This window comes from Erinaceus europaeus, chromosome 3 (genome assembly GCF_950295315.1).
Source record: "Erinaceus europaeus chromosome 3, mEriEur2.1, whole genome shotgun sequence".
In the NCBI taxonomy this organism is placed as follows: domain Eukaryota; kingdom Metazoa; phylum Chordata; class Mammalia; order Eulipotyphla; family Erinaceidae; genus Erinaceus; species Erinaceus europaeus.
The window spans coordinates 26,707,408-26,730,403 of NC_080164.1; the positions used below are offsets into that span (position 1 = coordinate 26,707,408).

At 49.4% G+C, this 22,996-nt stretch overlaps 1 protein-coding gene and 1 long non-coding RNA gene across 3 annotated transcripts in view; one reads left to right on the top strand and one right to left on the bottom strand.

The window, feature by feature from the left end:
- Positions 1-19,920, top strand: part of LOC132537461 (uncharacterized) — a 317,125-nt gene extending 297,205 nt beyond the window's left edge. The window contains exon 3 of the long non-coding RNA XR_009548897.1: positions 19,897-19,920. This is a non-coding gene — a long non-coding RNA (uncharacterized LOC132537461). The remainder of the gene's footprint in view (positions 1-19,896) is intronic.
- The window catches only part of CDC42EP3 (CDC42 effector protein 3), a 15,751-nt gene continuing 6,538 nt past the window's right edge, over positions 13,784-22,996 (bottom strand). The window contains exons 2-3 of one of the 2 annotated variants that reach the window (XM_060186916.1): positions 16,371-16,462; positions 13,784-15,610 (exon numbers count right to left, since the gene is read on the bottom strand). In XM_060186916.1, coding sequence (XP_060042899.1) covers positions 14,798-15,454 — 657 coding nt within the window. In that variant the 5' untranslated portion in view covers positions 15,455-15,610; positions 16,371-16,462 and the 3' untranslated portion in view covers positions 13,784-14,797. The remainder of the gene's footprint in view (positions 15,611-16,370; positions 16,463-22,996) is intronic. The other variant, XM_007520997.3, reaches the window with a different exon arrangement.

The following is a 22,996-nucleotide window of genomic DNA, read 5'->3' on the forward strand; positions in this document are numbered from 1 at the left end:
GGCAGTCAGCACTGTCCTCAAGCAGCAGAAGAATCACCACCTTCCATAAAAGTGCTTTCTGGAAGATTACAGGAAGAGCCAGGTTGGCCTGGAGCTGCTCTGGGCTCCCCAGGGAGGCAGAGGTCAGCGCTGGGCTAAAGGAAGTGAGTGCTGGCCTCCAGACTCACAAACACACACTGAGGGAGGGAGACCAGGCGGACCTGTGGTCTTCCAGGACCTTCTAGAAGACTCCTAGGAAGGGGAGGGAGCCTTCCTGCTGAAAGAAGGGCTCCTTGTAACAGCTGCCCCACTTTCTAAATGAGATTTCCTCCAAGGACTGTCTGCAGCTGTTTCCCTGTGGGTTTTAGGTGTGGTTCACAGTAAAGTTCTCTACTGGGCGGCATCACACGGCCATCTTTTGTTAGAACCTGGCTCCAGCAAACAGGGAGCATGCCCCACCTCCAGAGCCTGGCCTTTAGTCTCTGGTCTTTATAAAGAGATATGCTGATTTTTGTAAGAAAGACAAGGAAAAAGAACAGGGTACCACTCTGCTCCAGCACACAGGTTTCACATCTTCTGTGTCCTTCATAAGTCTTTTATTTTATGAGAGAGGGAGAAGAGCATTTCTCATCTCTGGAAAATGGAGGCTCCAGGGATCAAACCAAGACATCATATATGCAAGACCTGTGCTCTGCCACCCCTGGCTCTTCATGAGTCATAGGAAAACACTACCTAGGGACTGGGGAGATAGCATAAGGGTTATGCAAAATGTCTTTCATGTCTGAAGCTCGAGAGGTTGCAGGTTCAGTCCCTAGCACCACCATAAACCAGAGCTGAGCAGTACTCTGGAGAAAGAGAGGGGGGGGGGGAACAACACCTCCTCAGATTTTTTCTATGAATCCTTGCTTGTCTCGATGCCTGGAAGCTCAGACTTAATTATAAATTCCATTGTAGTAACGATCTTTTTGCTGTTGTAATCAATCCTATTTATCTTTTAGGTGATTTCAGTTATCTGTATTTCAACTGTGAAAACAGCATAGAATACTGGGTTATCAAAAGAAAAATAGTGGGTATTTTTAGTTCAATTGAAATGTCTCTCACTAAGTGAGAGACCAGCTACACTAAGTGTTCTATATATTTCTCCTCCCCGAGTATCTTGGCTACTTGTCCACCAGTTGTGATTTTCCATAATTCTGGGTTGTCCTCTTGGTCTTTCTCAATGGGAGCTGGGATGCATTGGATCGACCTTCTCGTGGTGCATCCCGTGAGTACCCATTCATTGGGGAAACTGACGATCCTTCCTAGCCGACTGAATCCACATGGATCCCAGTCACTTTCAAAGCCAGCAACAAGCAGCTCCTGGCAGCTTTCAACCTGACGCTGTTGACTGGCTACGGAAGAAGGGCAAACGCTAGAAGAAGAAGAATGGGAGCTGGCAGTCACCTCTCTCCACATGGTGCCTCTCCTGCAGGGCTCCTCATGGGGCCTCTTCCCAGTGAGAGAGCTGCTCCCTACTCCAACACATACAACATGGCATCCAGGAGCCAGTGGACTTTCTAGAAGGCTGGCGTGCTGTGGACATAGTGATTTGGGCTCTGTAGCACCACACGAACAGAAACTTCTCCACAGAATCAATTTACATTGTCAGGCTCAGATTGAATATTAAAGATGGAGGTCACTGGGAAGAGAGGGTCCCTCCACTGTGGAGGTCACAAGGGAACAAGCCAGTAATTGTTGTGACCCCAACAGGAGTTTGGGACTATTAGCATACAAATGACGTCACCCTGAGGAGGAGCTTCAGAGAAGGGAATGCATAAAAGCACAAAGCACAGGACTTTGAGCAGGTCGCTCTTTTTGGCTGCTGCTTCTTCTTCTGGTCAGAAGCATCTCGGTGGAGGTGTGCCATGGCTACTTCTCCTGGGAACTAAACATGTGTGACTCTGTTAGCCAGTAAACTTTTAGACCCCTCTACAGCCATGAGCAACCTTTACCAGAGCTGATAATTGTTTATCTTATGGGACTAAACTTTTGATAACTATACTCAGACTTTATGGACCTAGTGTACTTTCTTTTTTTAATATTTATTTATTCCCTTTTGTTGCCCTTGTTGCTTTATTGTTGTAGTTATTATTGTTGTCACCATTGATGGATAGGACAGAGAGAAATGGAGAGAGGAGGGGAAGACAGAGAGGTGGAGAGAAAGATAGACACCTGCAGACCTGCTTCACCGCCTATGAAGCGACTCCCCTGCAGGTGGGGAGCCGGGGGCTTGAACTGGGATCCTTATGCTGGTCCTTGCACTTTGCACCACGTGCGCTTAAGCCGCTGCGCCCGACTCCCAGACCAAGCGTACTCTTAAGCCTTGATGATAAGTGCTTATTTTGCCTTTTACCTGTTTCACCCTAATAAACCTTGTATTGTTTAAACCAATTCCCAGCTCCCCACTGTGAATCCTTTTACACGCCTCAGCAGTCCCCACCAAACCCCTTCTTAAGTTAAATAACAACAAGTAATTATAGTCATAATGGAGGCTTCCTGCAAGTAGGACAGTTCTCTGCGTCAGAGTGGCATAGTGTGTCAACTCGGTGTCTTTCATATCACAGGAGAGGGAATAAGGCTCAGGAATGCTGGGTAGTCATATAAAAGGACACGGGCAAATTCAGACATGTGTCCTTCTATTGCCAAGACCCCTCAAGCATATGTAGGTGTAGGGAAATTAAAAATAAAAGAGTACATTTGTCTTTTTATTTTTTTATTGGGGGAATTAATGGTTTACAGTCAACAATAAAATACAGTAGCTTGTACATGTAAATTTCTCAGTTTTCCACATAACAATTTATCTCCCCTCTAGGTCCTCTGACATTATGTTCCAGGACCTGAACCACCCCCCACCCCTGCCCCAGAGTTCTTTACATTGGTGCAATACACTAAACCCAGTCCAAGTTCTGTTTTGTGTTTTCTTATTTTTAAACTTCTTAAATTTATTATTGGTGATTTAATAATGATCAACATGATGTGGGATAAGAGGGTGCTGCTGTTCCAGTCCCTGAGGGGCAATAGCAGTGGAGACTCAGTTGTAAACTGGTGAGGTTTAGGTGATCTCCTCCCTTCATCAGTGTTTTTGTTGATAAAACTCAGACTGGAGGTGGTGTGTCAACTGGCAAACTGCCAGACTGGTACCAGCTGCTCCTGTGTACACACGGGATTTCAGCCCCAGGAATCTCTCCTTAGGGCCTTCTCTGTACAGGAGCCACATTGTTTGCACTCAGCTGTGGCTTGGTGGGTTCCTGGAGGGATCCTAGTCTTATCTTGTTGTGTTCTCTTTGCTTGCATTTGTCTTTCTTCCTTTCTTTCTTTTTCTTTTCTTTCTTTCTTTTTTTTTTTTTTTGAGATTATTGGTTTACAGGACAGCTGTTGGCACATAGGTAAAACTTCTTATCAAGATAGGTGTCTACAAAATACTCCCAAGTTAGATCCATCAACATGTACCAGGACCTGAAAGCACTCCTCCCTCAGCCTTCTTGTCCTCTTTCTCTAGAGTCCTTTGCCTTGGTGCAAAACACTCAACCAGTCCAAGTTTTACTTTGTTTCCCTTTTCTGTTCTTATTTCTTCCTCCTTTCCTCTTCTTTCTCTCCTCTATTCTCCTCTCCTCTCCTCTCCTCTCCTCTCTTCTCTTTTCCTTTCTCTTTCTCCTTCCTTCCTTTCTTCCCCCTCCCTCCCTTCCTTCCTCTCTTCCTTTTTTTCTTTCCCTTTCTTCCTTTCCTTTCCCTTCGCCTTCCCTCCCTCCCTCCTTCTTTCCTTCCTTCCTTCCTTCCTGAGCTTTGCTCAGCTCTGGCTGATGCTGGTGCTTGGGACTGAACCTGGAACTTGGGAGCCTTAGGCATGAGAGTTTGTTTTCATAACTATTATGCTGTCTGCCAAATCCTGTTCTTATTTCTTTCTTAATAAAAAAAAATTGTTTACTAATGAGAGACAGCCTGAATACCTCTCTGAGGTATAGGATGACCCCAGGGGTCAGATCTGAGAGCCTACTCATGCGAATTTTGTGCTTTACCATTGAGCCACCTCCCTGGCCAAGGAAAGCATGTGTTTCTGAATGTGCATAAAAGCCCTGCACTCCATCTGCTGGCTCTTACCCCTGTGGGAGTGTGACTGGAGCAAGCTACAGGACACAACCAGGCTCACCAGGACATGGATGGAGGAAGGCAGCCTTTCTACCCCTCTCTGGCTCAGCTCATCTGCTCATTCCGGCAAAAACCCCACCCTGAGGGACCCGGCAAGGGCTCCCCACTTCCCACCCTGTGAGACCAGCAGCAGCCTGGGACCACAGCTGGGCTGGGAGGCGGTGCAGTGTGTACGTCGAAGGTGTATGCGCCTGAAGGGGATAGGCACGGCTTAAAAGCTGGGGAATCATATGGCAAGAAGCATGGAAATTTCTATTAAAATATGATACCACCAAAAATAATTTCTTGCATGCAGCAAGAATCAAGAATCAAGGCTTTGTGTGGCAAACAGAGCTTTCACTATGAAACTTGGGGAAGAGGGAAAAAAATAAAAGCAGGGGGTGGCTGGTTCAGTGGAAAATATTGGCTGTCACTTTTTCCTTCCTTTTTTTTTTTTGTGCTGGATGGCCCTAATTGATGGAGAAGCATGGTGATTGGGGAGCAGCAGGGTGGGAAGGAAAGGATACATGAGACGCTGAGATTCTGAGTCTGGCATGGATTTTGCCCCCCACCCCCACTCCCACCGGAGACAGCCCTGTGGCTTCACTGTGGTTCTGGCTATCTCGTTCTCTGCAGGCTGTTGGACACTCTGAATGGGGTGACTAGGAGGAACAGTGGCTAAAGGCAGCAAGCAGAGTCGCTAGGCAGGTGTTGGCAGATGTGAGTGGCCTCTGCTACTATCTCCCTGAGTCCTGCCCGCCTCCCACCCCTGGGACCCGGGTGGCAGCAGTTTAATGGCACAGAGATCCTGGACAAACAGCATGTTGTAGCTGATTGCTTTCCACAGGGAGCCTGTGAAGAAAGAAGCCGTTTGATCTGGGCATGTGGCAGATTCCTGAGGAAGCTGGCAATCTCTGACACCACCCACCCAACACACACACACACACACCAGGCTGCTGGAGTGAAGTGAGGGCAGCCAGTGATTCATCTGGAAGGGGGCTCTCACTTCACTGTAGAAAGAAAGATGAGCCCTGAAAGCAGGGGTCAGGAAAAAATAAGGATGGAGGGGTCACTTTAAGGGCCCACTGGACCAAAAAAAAATACACTTGATCAAGATGGCGGTGAGTTTCGGTTTCGGTTTGGATGGTGCACTCTTCGGGGCTCTGCTGACTCAGCAGTCAATGAGCGATTTTGTGATGTTTCTGAGGCAGCCCTCCGTGATGTTTTCTTATCAGATTCTCAGACAGAGAGAAGGACACACTGAGGCTTTAATGTAGGAAATAGCATTTATTATGCCGGCAGACCCAGCGGGACTAGTGTCCACGAAGGACTGGGCCCTGAGCACTGTGGCACTTGCCCTTTTATACAGTTATCAGACTTCCCATAGTGACTCATAGCAACAAGCTTAACAGGTTACTGTTTCTTTTGTGTATAGAGAATATAACTTGTTTGGATTATCAGCAGACTCTTGGGCACAAGTAGCAGATTCTAAAGGCCACCGACCAAGGCCACTTTGATGACAGCAATAGAAAGCCCTGTTTGTGCTAGGAGGAGGGGAAGATGCCACCAACTGCATTTTTCTTTAACTAAGAAGTTAACCCTTCTCTCTTGAGCAGTTAACCCTTGCTTGCCTCAGTCTGAAGCCTCAGGCTCTTCCTGAACACGCCTGAGGCTCCTGGGTGCTCTGCCCCAGTGGGCTGGGTAGGCGGCGTGCAGAGACTTTCCTTGGAGTCCTGGTACCACAGCCTTTTGGACTTGAGGTCTGTTTGAGGAGGGCTGGCCCCAGGCCCCCGAGAAGCAGCACCATCACAGAGCCACCCTCAAGGGTGATTCATACCCTCACAAACATCATCAGTGTCTCTGTGACAGTTGTGTGGCCAGTGTTGTCCCAGGACCCCACTCAGGCCAGCCTGCACAGGGCTTAGTGTCCAGTGCTTGGGGTCTGCAAGTGTCTGATAGCTTTTGGACAAAGGCTCTAACATCTTCCTTTTGAATGGAGTCCGACAAGCTATGAAACCCGTTCTCTTTCTCCCCTAGGCTTATGTGTGGATTCATGGGGGCTAGGAGATAGGACAACCAGTGGACAGAGAGAGAAGGGGAGTGCTGATGGCACCTCCCCATTTTCTTAGCCACTCTGGAGGCTATGCCTCTGCCCCTTGTAACTAGATGATGCTGCCTCTCCCACACTAGGAACCCTAGTTTCATCTGCTCTATTCTTACCTTTGGGTTCCTGTTTATTAGACAATTTGTCCTGCTTTATATCTTACCACCTTTCAGCCACCAAGTTGCAGATAGTACCATGACACCATCCTGACTTCTCTGGGCAGACAACCTCGCCATTGTGCCTCCCAAGTCTCACTTCTCTAGAGCCCTACCCCACTAGGCAAACATAGAAATAGGCTGGGGGTATGGATCTACTTGCCAACGTCCATGTCCAGCAGAGAAGCAATTACAGAAGCCAGAACTCCCACCTTCTGCACCCCATAAAGAATTTTGGTCCAAACTCCCAGAAAGATAAAGAAAGATAAAAATGAGGCATGGAACTCTGGTGGTGGGAACTGTATGGAATTATACCCCTGTTATTTTACAATCTAGTTAATCATTATTAAATCACTAATAAAAATTTAAAAAAAGAGATGTTACCTCTTCTCTTTTTCTAGAGGAAGGAGGAACAAGACAGCTTTTCAGAAAGCAATGGGCTGAGGATATAAAGGGTGGAACCTGGGAAGTGTGCTTGAAAGGAGGAGAGGAAATAAGGAAGGAGAGGTGAAAACAAGTCAGTGCCTAAAATCACTGGGTCCCCCTGAACCCCAGAATGGGGGGGTGGGGGGGGAGTGAGTGAGTGGGCGGGGGGGGGGGGAGGAAGTGCTATCTAAATGTCAAGGGTCAGCGCTTATCACTGGGAAAGCCACTATTCAAAAAAAGACAAGCACTGGTGAAAGTCAGACAGGGTTATTCAGGTGCTGACAGCCTGAGAAGATGGTGCCATCTTGCTCCCAGCATGCAGTTGAGGGTTCTGTAGGGAAGGGGAGGGAGGGGGAGCTTAGCAAAGGGGCCATGTGTTGGAGCTGTGTATGAGGGGTCCATCTCCAGGTTATCTCTTTGGCAGCAGTGACCTGTGTGTCCAGTCCAGTCTGCTGAGCTGACAGACACAAATTCAAGCTAACACTATTTCCTTCCCGTCTCTCTCCTCATCCTTCTCTCTCCCTTTTCTTCTTCCCTTCTTCCTTCCTTTCTTTTTTTTCCCTCCCCTCCTCACTGCAGCCTGAGCTTTGCAGGGACATTATCTGAAGACCCTGGATCTCTTACCAGCCACAGGCCAGAGCACCAAGCAGGCAGGTGGCGAAGAAATTCTTTGGCAGCAACATGGCTGAGGAAGCCAATATTCTCCACCACAACTGATGGTAAATATTTACAAATGCAGTTTCCCGGGGGTGTTCAGATTCAGAGGGAAAAGTAATCCCAGGCGTTTGTGTTTACTTGGGTTTCATTCTCCTCTTTTGAATAACCATGACTGATCCCCCTTTGCACAGAGGCCAGAGGGGAGTTGACTCCAGGCCTAGCTAGTGCACACTCACATACACACACTCTCCCATGGACACACACTCACATGCACACACAAACACTCACACATGTACACATATACACATGCACACACAGATGCCCCTGATGCACTCTGCACACTCTGGTAGAGACCTGCTGTGGGACTCAGCAAGCAGCCCCCCACAGGGCACCTGTCAGTGCTTGAGCTCCGCTTTGCTGTGAGGACAGAATCAGAGTCAGCCAAGCAGGGATGCCCCAAGTCAGCACCCTCTAGCCATGAAAGAGCAGAGAGTGGCTGTTACAGGAGGGGTGTGAGGACAGAGCAGGGGCCCAGGCAGCAGGCGCAGGGCAGTCTAGCAGAGGTGAGGCTGCAGAAAGGACAGTCCTGAGAACCGACAGTCAGGGCTGCCGAGTGGCCAATGTGCTTGGTGCTACAGGTGCTGTTGGGGGGACCCAGGCATAAGCGGAGGCCTGAGCAGTGGCTGATGATGGTCATCTCTACATCCACCTGCCCTCAAGCCACCTTTTCATCTCTCTCTGCTTTGACCTTGAAGCCCAGAGTCTATTCCCACTGCATAACTTCCCAGCAACAGCAGCCATTCCTCCTCCTCCTCCTTTATTTACTTAACTAGAGGGAGCCGGGAGGGCTGCTCCTGCAGATATAATGCCAGGGAATGAAGCCGGACCTCACCCATGCCAGTCCTCTGCTCTGCCAGCTGAGCCGCCTGTCTGGCCATCCTCCCTCCCTCCCTCCCTCCCTTCCTTCCTTCCTTCCTTCCTTCCTTCCTTCCTTCCTTCCTTCCTTCCTTTCCTCCTCCTCCTCCTCCTTCTTCTTCTCCTCTCCTCTTCTCTCTCCTCTCCTCTCCCCTTTCTTTCCTCTCCCCTCCTCTCCTCTCCTCTCCTCTCCTCTCCTCTCCTCTCCTCTCCTCTCCTCTCCTCTCCTCTCCTCTCCTCTTTTTCCTCTCAACTCACCTCTCCTCTCTTCTCTCCCCTCCCCTCCCCTCCCCTCCCCCTCCTCTCCTCTCCTCTTTTCTTCTTCTTCTCTCCCCTCTCTCCTCTCCTCTTTTCTTCTCTCTTCTTCTCTCCTCTCCTCTCTTCTCCTCTCCTCTCTTCCCTGCCCCACCTTTACCTTTTGTTGAAACAAAACTGAATTCTCAAAGAAATTGAACTGTTCTCCTGAACCCACCATTGTTTATGGGCATGTATGTGAGACAAGAATCAGAAATCAGCATGTTTGGTCCTAGGAAGAGGCTGCACCCCAAATTCCAAAATGGAAGGAGCAGGGTGCTCAGGTACCTGAGATGGGGCCCTCACTGGCCACTACAGACACAGGGAACAACTGGCTCAGCCCCCCCCAGGGCCCAGAAGAAGGGGTGGGGGTGGAGAGAGTAAAATAAAGGCTTCACTGAGCCCTGAGCAGCTCTGTCTACTGTCCTGTGCTATGGGCCTCCTTAGACCCCAGTGTCACCTCCCCCCCTCAGCACACATAGGGCACAAAGGCTATGCACCAGCATCCAGGGCTATGCCTCGCCGTAACTGAGCTCAGGGCTTTGATTCCCAGAGTCACATGGGAACATCATGGATGGCACCTGAGGAGCTCCATGGATGGTGGAGCTGTGCTGTGGTGTCTCTCTTCTCTTTGTCTTTCCTTGTCTTCTCTGTCTTGAAATAAAAAAAGAAGTGGATTCAGGAGCCCACTCAGCAGTGTCATGTGTCATGGCTCCAAATTCATTCCCTGGTACTCTGTCAAAAACTCAGTAGAGAACAGGATCATATTCCAAAGACTGTCACAAAGTCCACAGTGTGACATCACAGAGGACAGTGGACACCCCATGTAGGGGTTGAGAAAGAAGACTGGTTATTTACAGGCTACAAATATTCTTGCAATGTCATTTTAAAAAACAAATTTGATTTACATAAGACATGACCCACCCTTTCTATTTCTGCAATAGAAACAGAAATGAATAGAAATTTCTGGGGCTGGGTGGTGGTGCACTTGGTTGAGTGCACATGTTACAACGCTCAAGGACCCAGCTTTGAGTCCCCAGTCCCCACCTGCAGGGGGAAAGCTTTGCGAGTGGTAAAGCAGGGCTGCAGGTGTCTCTCTATCTCTCTCCCTCTCTATCTTCCCCTCCCCTCTTGATTTCTGGCTGTCTCTATCCAACAAATAAAGACATTAAAAAAGATTTTTTAAAATAATTTCTAAATTGTACATAGATGATAAAGCTACACTGAGGTGCCCCCTCATTAGGTCCTTGGGTTTCAAGGACAGTGAGGGTTTTCAAATGGAAAATAACTCTTAAAAGACATTTTGAAAAGTAGTAGTAACAAGAAAGCATTTAAGTAAAAGCTCTAGATGTCTGTAGTCCCCCACCCCACCCCCAGCAGGTACAATGAGACAGTAAAAAAAAAAAATAAAGAAGCAAAGTAAGTGGCCAGACTCACTGACACCGTCAACCAGCAGCTCACAACGTGGTTATTCTGTGGCTATGATGAAGGGGCCCCCAGCCCGCAGGACTTTATGAAGTGTGGGCAGCCATCATAAAACTTTTACCACCTTATCTGAATGAGTGATCGAGAGATGAACAGCCAGCCAGACAAAAACGGTGCCCTGACCAGCCTGCTGGGTGGGGTGGGGGGCTGTTGTATGGGGGTACAGTCACAATAGTTTGTTTGTGCAGTGTCTGTGACAGCTTCCGGCTGCAGAGCTGAGCAGGTGAGGGGGTGTGCAGCTTGGAGAAATTGTCCAGCCTGTTGCAGAATGAGACGGCTACCTCCCTCCCCAAATCTTAGGGAACCGATGCTCTTACCCCCATACTCACAGGTTGGGGAGCTGGTGGGTTCTGCCAGGTTTGTAGACATGCAGCCCTCCCCCCACCCCACTCCCATCCCCTCAGATCTTCCCCAGAGGGAAACGCAGACCCCAGACTCAGCCCCCAGTCTTTGCAGCTGTGTGGCTGACACCTGGCCAGTTTCTGCAGAATTTCCCAGTTGCAGAGGATGCCATCAGGCACCCTTGGGCCCTGGGGTGTCCCTGGCTCTTATGTTAAGGCTTCTCCATAAACTCTGGGGTGACTTCATATTTTCAACAACCTCCCCCCCCAGCATCTGGTTACAAAGGGGTTCAAGGTCATCTGGGAAAGGGCCTGTTAGGGGACAAATGTGGATCTGAGGCGCTAGGGGGCACATCCTGACTCGGGCAGTGGAATCCAGGGTCACTTTGCTTCCAGCCGCCTGCATGGACAGCTTCCAGATGCCCACATACCAGAGTAGACACTCTTTCACCTGGTTCCTCATACTTGCCAGGGCTAGTGGAGTCAGTATCCTATGACTGGGGACAGCTGCCTGCCGTGTGGAGTGAGCTGATGGGAGCTTTGTGTCTCTGCTGTCCCTACACAAGGCTGTGACACTGGTGTCACATTTTATACCACCAACAACACTCAGGTGCTTGTCTCTCTTTGTCACTGTGGGCAGCTGTGTGTTTAATTTCTGACACGGTCTATCAGGAACTAACCAGTGTCACCATGCAGGGTTCCTAGAATGGTATGTTTGGGTATAGCTAGGAAGTGTACGGGAAAGGTGATTTTTTTTTTTTTTGCCTCCAAAGTGATCACTGGGACTCAGTGCCTACACTATGAAGCCACTGCTCCTGGTGACCATTTTTTCATTATTGTTATTGTTGCTGTTGGATGTTGTTGGATAGGACAGAGAGAAAATGAGAGAGGAGGGGAAGATAGAGAGGGAGACTGAAGGATAGACACGTGCAGATCTGCTTCGCCATTTGTGAAGCGACTCCCCTGCAGGAGGGTAGCCGGGGGCTCAAACTGAGATCCTTGCACCAGTCCTTGTGCTTTGTGCCATGTGCACCTAACCCACTGCGCTACCACCAGGCTCCCTGATTTTTTTTTAACACCAGCTTGGGCATTAAAATCTCATAAATGGCAGATGGAAAATGTCACAAAGCGCCAGCTCTGATCAGTGATGTACAAGTGGGGCTGGTGTAGTACTGGTTTGTCAAAAAGATCATGAAGCATTTTCACACAGGAAAACATAGGGGAAAATAGATCAAGACTTTTCTGGCAATCCAGTAACTCACTTGAGTAGGGCACTGCTTTGTCATGTGTGCCATCTAGATTCAAGCCTGGCCCCACTGCACCGAGGGAAGCTGTAGTGTCTCTCCTTTGTCATACACACACACTCTCTCTCTCCATTTGTCTCTATCTAAAAGGAAAAAAAAAAAGAAAATATACACTGGAGTCATGTTCCGGATTGAGTGCTTATGATAAAAACCACATTCAGCGCAAGGACCGGCATGAGGATCTCAATCCTGGTTCGAGGCCCCAGCTTCCCACCTGCAGGGGAGTTGCTTCACAGGCAGTGAAGCAGGCCTGCAGTTGTCTATCTTTCTCTCCCCCTCTCTGTCTTCCCCTCCTCTCTCCATTTCTCTCTGTCCTATCCAACAACGACAACATCAATAACAACAATAATAACAATAATAACAACAACAATAAAAACAAGGGCAAAAAGGGAAATATTTAAAAAAAAATATTCATGCCCTTTAAGACAACTATAGTTTATTTATTTTTAATTAATATTGAAAAAAATATTTGTTTTAATAAAAAAAGAGAAATAGATGGAGACCAGAGTACTGCTCAGCTCTGACATGAGGCGGTGCCAGAGATTGAATCTGGGACTTCTGGGACTCAGGCATGCAAGTCTGGTGTGCTGCCTCCCTAACTTTATACCCACTGTGTTTTAAAAGCTTGCTCTAGTGACTGCTTTATTGGAGCAAACAATAATGCACTTCTGTAGGGCTTGTAAGGTAGACAGTGGAGAGGTAACTATGGAAAAGCATTTCAGATCCATAGAAACATTTGTAAACACATTAAAAATAAAAGTCTAGTCTTTTTTCACTCCATGTCTTTTTTTTTTTTTTTTTGCCTCCAGGGTTATTGCTGAGGCACAGTGCCTGCACTAGGAACCCACTGCTCCTGGAGGCCATTTTCCCCATTTTGTTACCCTTGTTGTTATTGTTATTGCTGTTGTTGCATACGACAGAGAAAAATCGAGAGAGGAGGGGAAGACAGAGAGGGAGAGAAAAAAAATAGATACCTGCAGACCTGCTTCACTGCTTGTGAAGTGACCCCCCCCATAGGTGGGGAGTTGGGGGCTTGAACCAGGATCCTTGTACCAGTCCTTGCCCTTTGTGCCACCACCTGCACCCCCATTCCGTGTCTTTGTAATACGTTTGGAGACATGGATTAGACCTTGTTTTTTTCTCAAAAATTCTTCTTCTTTTTAATTGCCAGCTGTGGTCCTCAGCTCTAATTAAGGTCCCTGTGATGGGGTTGCTTTCTCCTGGGTCTCTCTCCAGGTGGTCTTTCCAGTGGCCCGTCCTCTGTGAGCATTGACAGAGTGAGGGTGAGGGAGAAGGGAGAAGGAGAGGAAGACGAGAGAACGAAGAATAGAGAGAGGTGGGGGAGAAAGACAGATGTAGAGATAGAGGAGAGAGCTAGAGATAAGAGCGTTATTTATTTTTATTTGCTTAAATTGCCACTAGATAGACACTTGGACACTTGTTTTACCTCTCATGAACTGTTGCCCTGCAGATGGGGAGACAGAGCTTGAAATAGGTTTCTTGCACAGGTCCTTGGCTTAGTACTATATGTGCTGAACCAGGTGTGCCACCAGCCAGCCCTGCTTTTTTTTTTTTTTAATGTAGACAGAGAGACACCTGCAGACTTATTTCAGCACTTATGAAGCTTCTGCCTGCAGGGGGGACTGGGGGCTTGAATCCGGGTCCTTGCACATTGTGCCACCACCCAGCCACCACAGCTGACTTTTCATTCAGAAAGAGACAGAGAAAGAGAGGGAGAGACACCCCAATGCCAGAGGAGTTTCCCCCAGCGCCATGTTACCTCTCCTGTGAACCAGGGGAACCCGAGCCACTGGATGAAAGGCCTGTGTCCTGCCCATTGAGCTCTCGCTCCTGCCCGTTTTAAAGGCACCAGAGCACTTTAGAGAAACAGCTTTTCCAGCTCTGGGCTGAAAGGAAGCACCCTCACTACCCCAGGTTTGAGATGAGGACACAGGCAGAGGCTTTCACATCACGCTTTATTGTGGTGTGTGGATCACAGGGTGATAGGTGCCCCTGCCAGGGGGAACACCACAGGGGTGGGGGGTGCCCACAGCCTGGCCCACTCGACTCTCCACTGCAGGCTGCTGGGAAGGGTGACAGCAGATGGAGGGAAAGTAAAAATAAGGTGGAGGGTGAACATGTTTCTAGAGATGTCCTCGGCAGCTGGCAGCAGGATGTTCCTCAGTGGAGTCATTCTGGGGATATGGTGGCCTTGGCGGTGGCTGTCACACCCAGGAAATGCAGACTCCACCATCCAGAGCCAAAGGCACATAAAATATACATTTAACTTTAAATAACTTAGTTACAGGAACGCTTGGCTTGCGTGGGGACACTTGGCCAACATGGAGCGGACAATGCACACACACAGAGCTAGAGAGACGTCACATGGGGGTGTGGGGTTGCAGAAGAGCCATGGGGACCCCTGAAATCTCCCCCCAGTGTGGGGGGAGACTTGACAGGTATGTAGAAAAGAGTCCAGGAAGTAAAACAAAAAGCTGGGCTGTTCAATGCAACATTTCCCTGGAGCCCTGAAAGCATCCCAGGTGGGGAACTGCCACCACATTCTCCCTTGGGGTATATGTGTGTAGGGTGTGGCAGGTATCATTTGAGGGGGGGCAGGAAGGGGAAGAGTGTTAGGGGTGGGGACAGATGGCTTCATTTCTGCAAGTCAAAACTGAGCTGAGGACCTGCAGAGCTGGCTGACTCACTTCCTCTTTTTTGGCCCAGACAATTTTTTTTCTGCTTTTTTTTTTTAACGGTTTTTGCAAACACCGTACCAGGTAGAAAAATATTTTGTAGGAACTTTTTTTTTTAAACCCATCACAAACTGCACCCACTCCCTCCCCCCAAAAAAATGGCCAAGAAGAAGTGTCTGTCTTGGGTGGGGTGAGCTGCTACTGCTGTCTTGGGGAGCATCTCCTGCCCTCCCCACTTAGCCCCCCTGAAGACAGAGAGGTTCATAGCTGGCAGCGGCTACTTGTTCTTGTCCATGACATTGAGCACCTCATCCAGCAGCGAGGGACCCAGGTCCAGCTGCAGGGACAGCAGGGAGCCTGTGAGGTCTGATAGCGACTCCTGGGACCTGGCCTGATCCCTGGAAAGGTGACATAGGTCCTCAGCTGGCCAGTCAGGGTCGGGCTCAGACAAGCTGGATGAGTGGCTGTCCCGGCCATGGCTGGACTGTGAGGCTGAGCCGCTGGAGCCCCAGGACGTATCCCCCCGACAGCTGGCAGCTGGCAGCCCCGGGGCCTCCTGCTTGGGGCTGAAAGTGACCCGGGACAGAAGGGGCAACATGAGGGCCTGTGAGCCGCCGATGGTGGGCAGTGAGATGGCGTTCTTGAGCACTGGCGACGGTGTGTCCCCCGGTCCCGCGTCTGACGTGCTGTGGGCGCGCAGGAAGTCACAGGGCCCAGGTGGTGGTGGCAAGCCGGGCAGCAGCTCGTAGTTGCCCTGAAGGAAGGACATGTCCCCGAAGGTGTCGTGCCGGCCCTCCTTGCCGATGTGGACAGTGTGGCGGAAGTCGCCAAGTGGGGGGCTGATCATGTCAGGGGACAGGATGTCCCGCAGCCGCGGTTTCCTGCCCTTCCTGGTGGCTGTGCCCTTCAGGTAGATGGGCGTCTTGGCGGGCATGGTGGGGCCTCCGGCCAACCGTGCTCCCCCACAGCCACCAGCAGTCACATCATGTGGTTCCGGGAGGTGGCTCCAAGCTAAGTCCCAGAGCTCCCAACCAAGCACAATTCTGGGGAGTCAGCTGTACCCTCTAAGCTCCCTCTGACAGTCAGAAGCCTGCAAGAGAGCAGAGCAGATGGTCACCAGCTGAAGGTCAAGGAGCATATGGACCCAGAAAACCTTGAGTCTGACCCCAGAACTAACTCACATCCTTTTTCTCCCTCCCTCTCTCTCTCTTTCTCTATTGGGGAGATTAATGGTTTACAGTCAACAGTAAAATACAGTATAACATGTATAACATTTTTCAGTTTTCCATATAACAATGTAACCCCCTCTAGGTCCTCCTCTGCCATCATAACATCTAAGACCTGAACCCTCCCCACATCCCAGAGTCTTTTACTTTGGTGCAATACACCAATCCCAGTCTGAGTTCTGCTTTGTGTTTTCTTATTTTTCCTTTTATTATTAGCGATCTAATAATGATCAGCAAGATTGTGGAATAAGATGGGTACAATTCCATACAATTCCCACCACCCAAATGCCATACCCCATCCCCTCCAGTGGAAGCTTCCCTATTCTTTATCCCTCTGAGAGTATGGACCAAAGATTCTTATAGGGTGCAGAAAGCTGGAAGTCTGGCTTCTGTAGTTGCTTCTCTGCTGGACGTGGGCATTAGCAGGTCGATCCATACCCCCAGCTTGTCTCTAGCTTTCCCTAGTGGGGTAGGGTTTGCCCCAGAACTTCCTGAGCCCAATCATGCACAGAACCTTCTGGAAGTCTGTGAGATTTCATTGCCTGGGGGCTGGGTGGTGGTGCACCTGGTTGAGCGCACATATTACCATGCACAAGGAACAGTATTGGAGCCCCAACTCCTCACCTGCAAGGGGGTAAGCTTCATGGGTGGTGAAGCAGGTCTGCAGGAGTCTCTCTCTACCTCTCTAGTTCCTCTGTCCTCTCAATTTCACTGTCCTAATACAATAGAAAAGGGGGTGGGGGAAAGAAAAAGAAAAAATGGCTGCCAGGAGTGGTAGATTCCTCATGCAGGCACTGAGCCCTATCGATAAGCCTGGTGACAACAAGAAGAAAAGAAAAAGGAGGAGGAGGAGGAGGGGAAGGAGAAGAAGGAGAGAGAGAGAGAGAGAGAGAGAGAGAGGAAGAAAGGAAGGAAAGAAGAAAAGATGAGACAGGTTGAGTTGGAAGACAGAAAGCCTTACTATGGGGCCAGAGTTGAGACCCCAACAACCTGTTTGCACATTGCTGTGTGGGGGTGGTGGTGGTGGTGGAGCAGTGTCAGAGTGTGTACCCTGGTTTCTCCTCCTGAGACAACCTGGCCTTCCTCTTCATGAGGTGGTCCAGAGTCATTCTGCACCAGGCAGGGAGGCAGCAGTGTCCCTGCTGTGGGACCTCAGTGTGTCCCCAAATCTCAAGGCTGTCTGTGGTCAGTGGGGGGAGCCCTGCCTGGTGGGAGCCTGGTGTTCCGTCACTGGTGAGGACACAGAGGCAGGAGGGAAGCAGCCAAAGCAGCCAAAGCCCAGGGCTCAGCATAGAGGCGGTTCTGGAGCGTGAGCAGGAGGAGAAGGAAAAAACACCTTAAAAGGCCTCATCTCTCTTTTCACAAATATTTATGTGGTCCTCAGGGTCTGTCAGGGGAGCTGGCCTCAAGGGCTGGGGCTAGATTTATGCGCCAGGCTCAGGGTTCCCCAAAAGCTCAGAATTTTAAACCTGTTTTAAAAGACCTATTTTAAAAGGTTGATTTAATAATTCTTTAAAATATGTTATTTATTTATGATAGAGACAGAAATTGAAAAGGAAAGGAAAGGGGTGATAGAGAGAGAGGTAGGGAGACACCGGTTAGCAGTGCCCCACTGCTTGTGAAACTTCCCCACTGCAGGTGGGGATCCCGGGCTTAGAGCACTGACCTGTGTGCCTGAGACCCAAGGCTCAATCCCCAGCACTACCTATGCCCGAACTGAGAGGTGCTCTGGTGCTAGTCTCTATCTCTCTCTCTCTCTCCCCCCCCTTTCTTTTTCTTTCTCTCTTTCTTTCTTTCTTTCTTCTTTCTTTCTTCCTCTCTCTCTCTGTCTCTTTCTTTCTTTTAAAATTATTTATTAATGATAAAGATAGGAGGAGAGAGAAAGAACCAGACATCACTCTGGCACATATGCTGCCGGGGATCGAACTCAAGACCTCCTGCTTGAGAGTCCAAAGTTTTTTCACTGAGCCACCTCCCAGACCACTCTCTCCCCTTTCTTATGTAATAAATAAATGCATTGTAAAAAATGAAAAAGAGAGAGCAGAGCAACCATAGGGTGGTGCCAGGGATTGAATCTGGGTCCCCAGGCATGCAAGTTCTGTCCTCTGATGCGCTGAGCTATCTTTAACTGATTGAGGGGGAAGTCCAGGCCAGGTGGGAGCAGACCACTCATTGCATGGCATTCCAACACCTGAGGTTTCTGAGCTCAAGACTGACCAAACTACTTAAATACTGTCCCCCGAGGCTGGCAAAGGGACATGTCATCTCTGAAGAGCTCAGTTTTCATGGGAAGGAAGTCTGTGTATGTTTCTTGTGTTTGTGTGTGTACATAGGTGTGGCAGAGAGACACTAGTGGTCTTGGGGAGAGGTGAAAAACAGGGGTGAAGTGGAGGGCAGGCCAGCTGGGAGGCCAGGTCAGCTCCTTGTAAGGGAGGGGGCAGAGTCTTGTGACAGAGGGAGCCCTTCTTGAAAAAAAAAGATTTATAAAGGCCAGGCACCTGGTTGAGTGTACATACTACAGGCCACAAGGACTCAGATTCAAGCCCTATGCCCCACCTATAGGGAGGAAATTCCATCAGTAATAAAGCAGGAATACAGGTGTCTCTCTATCTCTAGCTCCCCTCCCCTCTCAATTTCTCTATGTCTCTATCCAATACAATAAAGAAATAAAATAAAGAGATATTCTTACTAAAAACCCTTTAAAAATATTAACACGGGGCAGAGGGTAGATAGCTTAATGGTTATGCAAACAGACTCTCATGCCTGAGGCTCTAAAATCCCAGGTTCAAAATCCCCCCACACCACCATAAGCCAGAGCTGAACAGTGCTCTGGTTGAAAAAAAAAAAATTAACACAAAAGATAGAACCAGAACATCATTCTAGCACATGCAATGCCCAGGTTTGAACTCAGGACCTCACGCTTGAACACCCAATGCTCTAGCACTATGCCACCTCCTGGCCACAGGGGAATGGACCTCTAAGTGCCACTATCTGGAACTCTGTGTCTCCTTCCTCCATTTTCAGAAGAGATTTATTCCTTTTCTGGGTGGGGGAGGGGCAAGGGACACCCCAGAGAAAGCAGGACTCTTGTTCCAGCTCTGAGGTGGAAGAAGACAGAAGAGCCAAGTCCACAGGCCAGATGGAAAGGGGTCAGTCAGCCAGACCCAGGGAGCAAGCCCTCCTGGTGTATCCCACGCTGAATGAGAATGCCTAGCTTCAGTGCACAGGCAGTCCAGAACCTTCCACCATGACAGTAATGCTGTAACACACAGACACCTCCCTGCCTGCAGCCCTTTCTCTGAAGCCTCCCCCTACTCCCCCATAGGCTCTGAACTCCCACCACCCCCAATCCTCTCTCCAGCTCCTGGGACCTCCCCCAGCCCCTCTGCCCCCTTGGAGGTCCATGGGGAGAGCCTGGAGCCAAGGTGGGGGCTCCAAGGCATTAAGGGGACTCCAGCTCCCTGACCCAGGTGGTCCCCAGTCAAAGGTGTCTACAGGAGTGTGGGTTCAAGTCCAGCAGAAGGAGGAATTGAGAAGAGACCAGGCACCCCTAGACCATGGGAAGCGGTGCCCCAGTGCTGACAGATGCCTCAGGACAGGGCATCCTCTCCTCCATGACACCGTGAAGCCTGAGTCACACTGTCACCAGAGACACCAGGCCAGCTGGTACTGTCCAACAAAGGTCAGTGACCAAAGTGGTCCTCTGTGCCACTGTTAGTTCTTCAGAAAGATGCCCAAAGGCCAGACCACATGGTGGGGACAGAGTGTGTCCTGAGAGAAGGACCACCTGGAAACTCAACTCTGGCCAACAGCATCAAAGTCTCTGAACTACAGCTGAGGAGAAGGCTTCTGGGACATCCCTTTGATTCCCAGGATGGAATGCCTGGGGTGTCTGCTAACTGTTTTTGAGCTGATCTCTTAAGTGAAGAGAGGACAGGAAAACATCTGGTGGCATGCAGGAAAGTGCATATCAGATGTCAGGATCAGGGAAAAAACTAGTATAGTCATGGGCCCTTTGGAATATATCTAAAATAGGCCTACTAGCTATCTTCAAAACCAAGACCCCAAATCTTCATCTGCACTATTTTGGCCTTTAGGTTCATGATTAGTCAACAATTTGTTTGGCTTTATATGTTTACTCTTCTTTCAGCCACCAGGTTCCAGATGCTACCATGATGCCAATCAGACTTCCCTGGGCAGATGACTCCACTAATGTGTCCTGGAGCCCACTTCCCCAGACCCCCATCCCACTAGGGATAGAGAGAGACAGGCTGGGAGTATGGATCGACCTGTCAACTCCCATGTTCAGCAGGGAGCAATTACAGAAGCCAGACCTTCCACCTTCTGCATCCCATAATGTCCCTGGGTCCATATTCCCAGAGGGATAAAGAATAGGAAAGCTGTTAAGGGAGGGGATGGAGTATGGAGTTCTGGTAGTAGGAACTGTGTGGAGTTGTACCCCTCTCATCCTATGGTTTTGTCAGTGTTTCCTTTTTATAAATAAAAATTAAAAAGAAAAAGAAAAACCACCTGGTGGCGACATTTATGCCAAATACAGGTGTGGGAGGTGGGTGGGGTTGGGGGCAGACCAGACATGAGCAAGCCCTGCTTCCCCTTCCTGGAGGGATGTCATATCCTCAAGGACATTGTGCCTCTGGCTACCTTTCTCTGCATCAGCACAGCGTCAGGGCAAACCCTCCCCAGGCACGTATAGCATGCAGCCCTGTGGCGCCCCAACCAAGAATCAGATGATTCCTCCTTGGGCTGGACCCTGGCCACCACCTCCATCAAATACTGAATAAGACCCCAGGATTTAGGCAAGGACCCTCCAGCCCACACAGGTGCAGAAGAGTCTGCCGAAGCTTGCCCAGAAAACACTGAACACGACCTGTGTCACACCCCATAAGGGCTAAAAGCAGCCCAGCAGTCCCTGCAAGCTCCAGACATGCATCCAGGGAACAGAAGGGGGAGTCCCTCAGAATCCTCACAGGGGTCAAGGGCTCTACAGGCTGAAAGTCTGGGGGGGGCATTTCCGACTCAGACACCCCCCCCAGTGCCCAACAAGTGGTCATTCTGAGTGTGTTGGCCATGGCATGCCATCACATTCTCCCATGTCACATTTCCCCACAAAGCTCCTAGATGAAATCCTTCCTTGAAAGATTTTCTGGCCAGGTCTGGGTGGTGGCACACCTGGTTGAATACACGTTACCAAGCACAAAAAGCCAGGCTCAAGCCCCTGGTTCCCACCTGCAGAGTAAAGGAGAGCTGCTGGTGTTTCTCTCTCTCTCTCTCTCTCTCTCTCTCTCCTTTTCTATCTTCTCTTCCATCTCAACTTCTGTCTCTATATAATAAACAAATAAATAAAAATAATAAACATATTTTTAAAATTTTTAAAAGGGTGCCAGGTGGTATTGCAACTGGTTAAATGCACATGGCGCAAAAAACCAGGACCTATGTAAGGATCCCGGTTCGAGCCCCTAGCTCCCCATCTGCAGGGGGGGTCACTTCATAAGAGGTGAAGCAGGTCTGTGGGAGTCTATCTTTCTCTCCTTCTCTCTGTCGTCCCCTCCTCTCTTGATTTCTCTCTGTCCTATATAACAACAGCAGCAATAACAACAAGTGCAACAAAATGGGGGGGGGAATGGTATTCATGAGCAGTGGATTTGTAGGGCAGATACTGAGCCCCAGCGATAACCCTGGAGACAAAAAAATAAATAAATAAATAAATAAATAAAAATAAAAAAGAAAAGACTTTGTTCACTTTGTTCTTCTTTATATCTTAATGCTTTCTCAGACACCAAGTTACAGATGCTACCATGACACCAACCTGACTTCCTTGGGCAGAGTACCTCACCAATATACCCTGGAACCCCATCTCTCTGGATCCCTGCCCCATTAGCGAAAGACAGAAACAGGCTGGGAGTATGGATCAATCTGTCAATGCCCATGTTCAGAGGAGAAGCAATTACGAAAGCCACACCTTCCACTTTCTGCACCCCATAAGGTTCCTGGGTCCATACTCCCAGAGGGATAAAGAATAGGGAAGCTTCCAGTGAAGGGGATGGGAAATGTGTGGAATTTTATCCCTCTTATCCTATGGTTTTTAATTTATAAATAAATTTAAAAAAAAGACTTTCTGGCTGAAACTGCCAGTTATTTATTTATTTTTAGTTTGTGGTCACCTCTGAACTGTGACCACAACCTGCATCCCAGGGTCCCCAGGCCTGTCCTTTAGCAAACCTCTGCCAAACCTCTTTTGCAAAGTTCTCCAAAGCAGGCTCAGAGCTTGAATCCCCCCTGCTCCCTCCTCCCACCACTACCAAATCAGAATGTTAGAAGTGCAAGCCTTGGACTTCCAGAAGCATGGAAAGGCAAGACTGAAATCAAGGTACTTTTCACTGTTGCAGCCTGTCTCACCCACCTCAGGTGACAGAAAGACCAGGTGCAGCTCAGCACATCATTCATAAACAGGCTCCCCCCTGTGCAGTGGCAGTTGGAATTTCCTTTCCTTCTGCAGCCCTGGCCAGAGACTGAAAATGCCAGGGACAAGTCACCACTCTTCTGGGACACACCTATAAGAGGTCACACTGTATTTGAAACGGCTTTTGCAGCACCACTGAAAGACAGAAGTCCTCCCGCCTCACAGAAGACAGAGCCCACAGCAGAAGAGCGGGTCTTCCCCAAACAGTGCTTCCTTTATCTGGATTAATCCTACAAGGCGCAGCCCTGGGAAGCAGGCACCCAGCAGCTGCTCCATCCAGAGGATCTGAGTCAAAGCAGGCTCCCCTGGGCCTGAGAAGCTGCAAGGACGACTGGACACAGGAGGGGAGAGTCTGGCCCTCAAGAGCTTAGCAAGTCAGCTTGGACCTTGGCTCAAACAAGTCTCGTAAGTGGGGTAAAGTGGGAGCTCTCTCTCTCTCTCTCTCTCTCTCTCTCTCTCACACACACATACACACACACACACACACACTCACACTCAAGGCAGCAGTGCTTCTATGCAAACTGCAGCAACATGACAGCAAGTGGCCCAATGGTACTGGCTTCCCTTTCCCATGACCCCTGCCACATCTGCCACCCCAAGATGACTCAGTGTGACTCCAGGGGCCACCTGCAGGCCAGGTGTCTGGAGAGTGACCAACCTGAGATCCTGGAACAATGACAGGTGTGGCCAGCCCTGGTGAGAGTTGACTGACCCATGGGGCCCATCTCTGCTGGTGCGTGTCTGAGGCTGAGAGAGCAGTGTGTGAGCT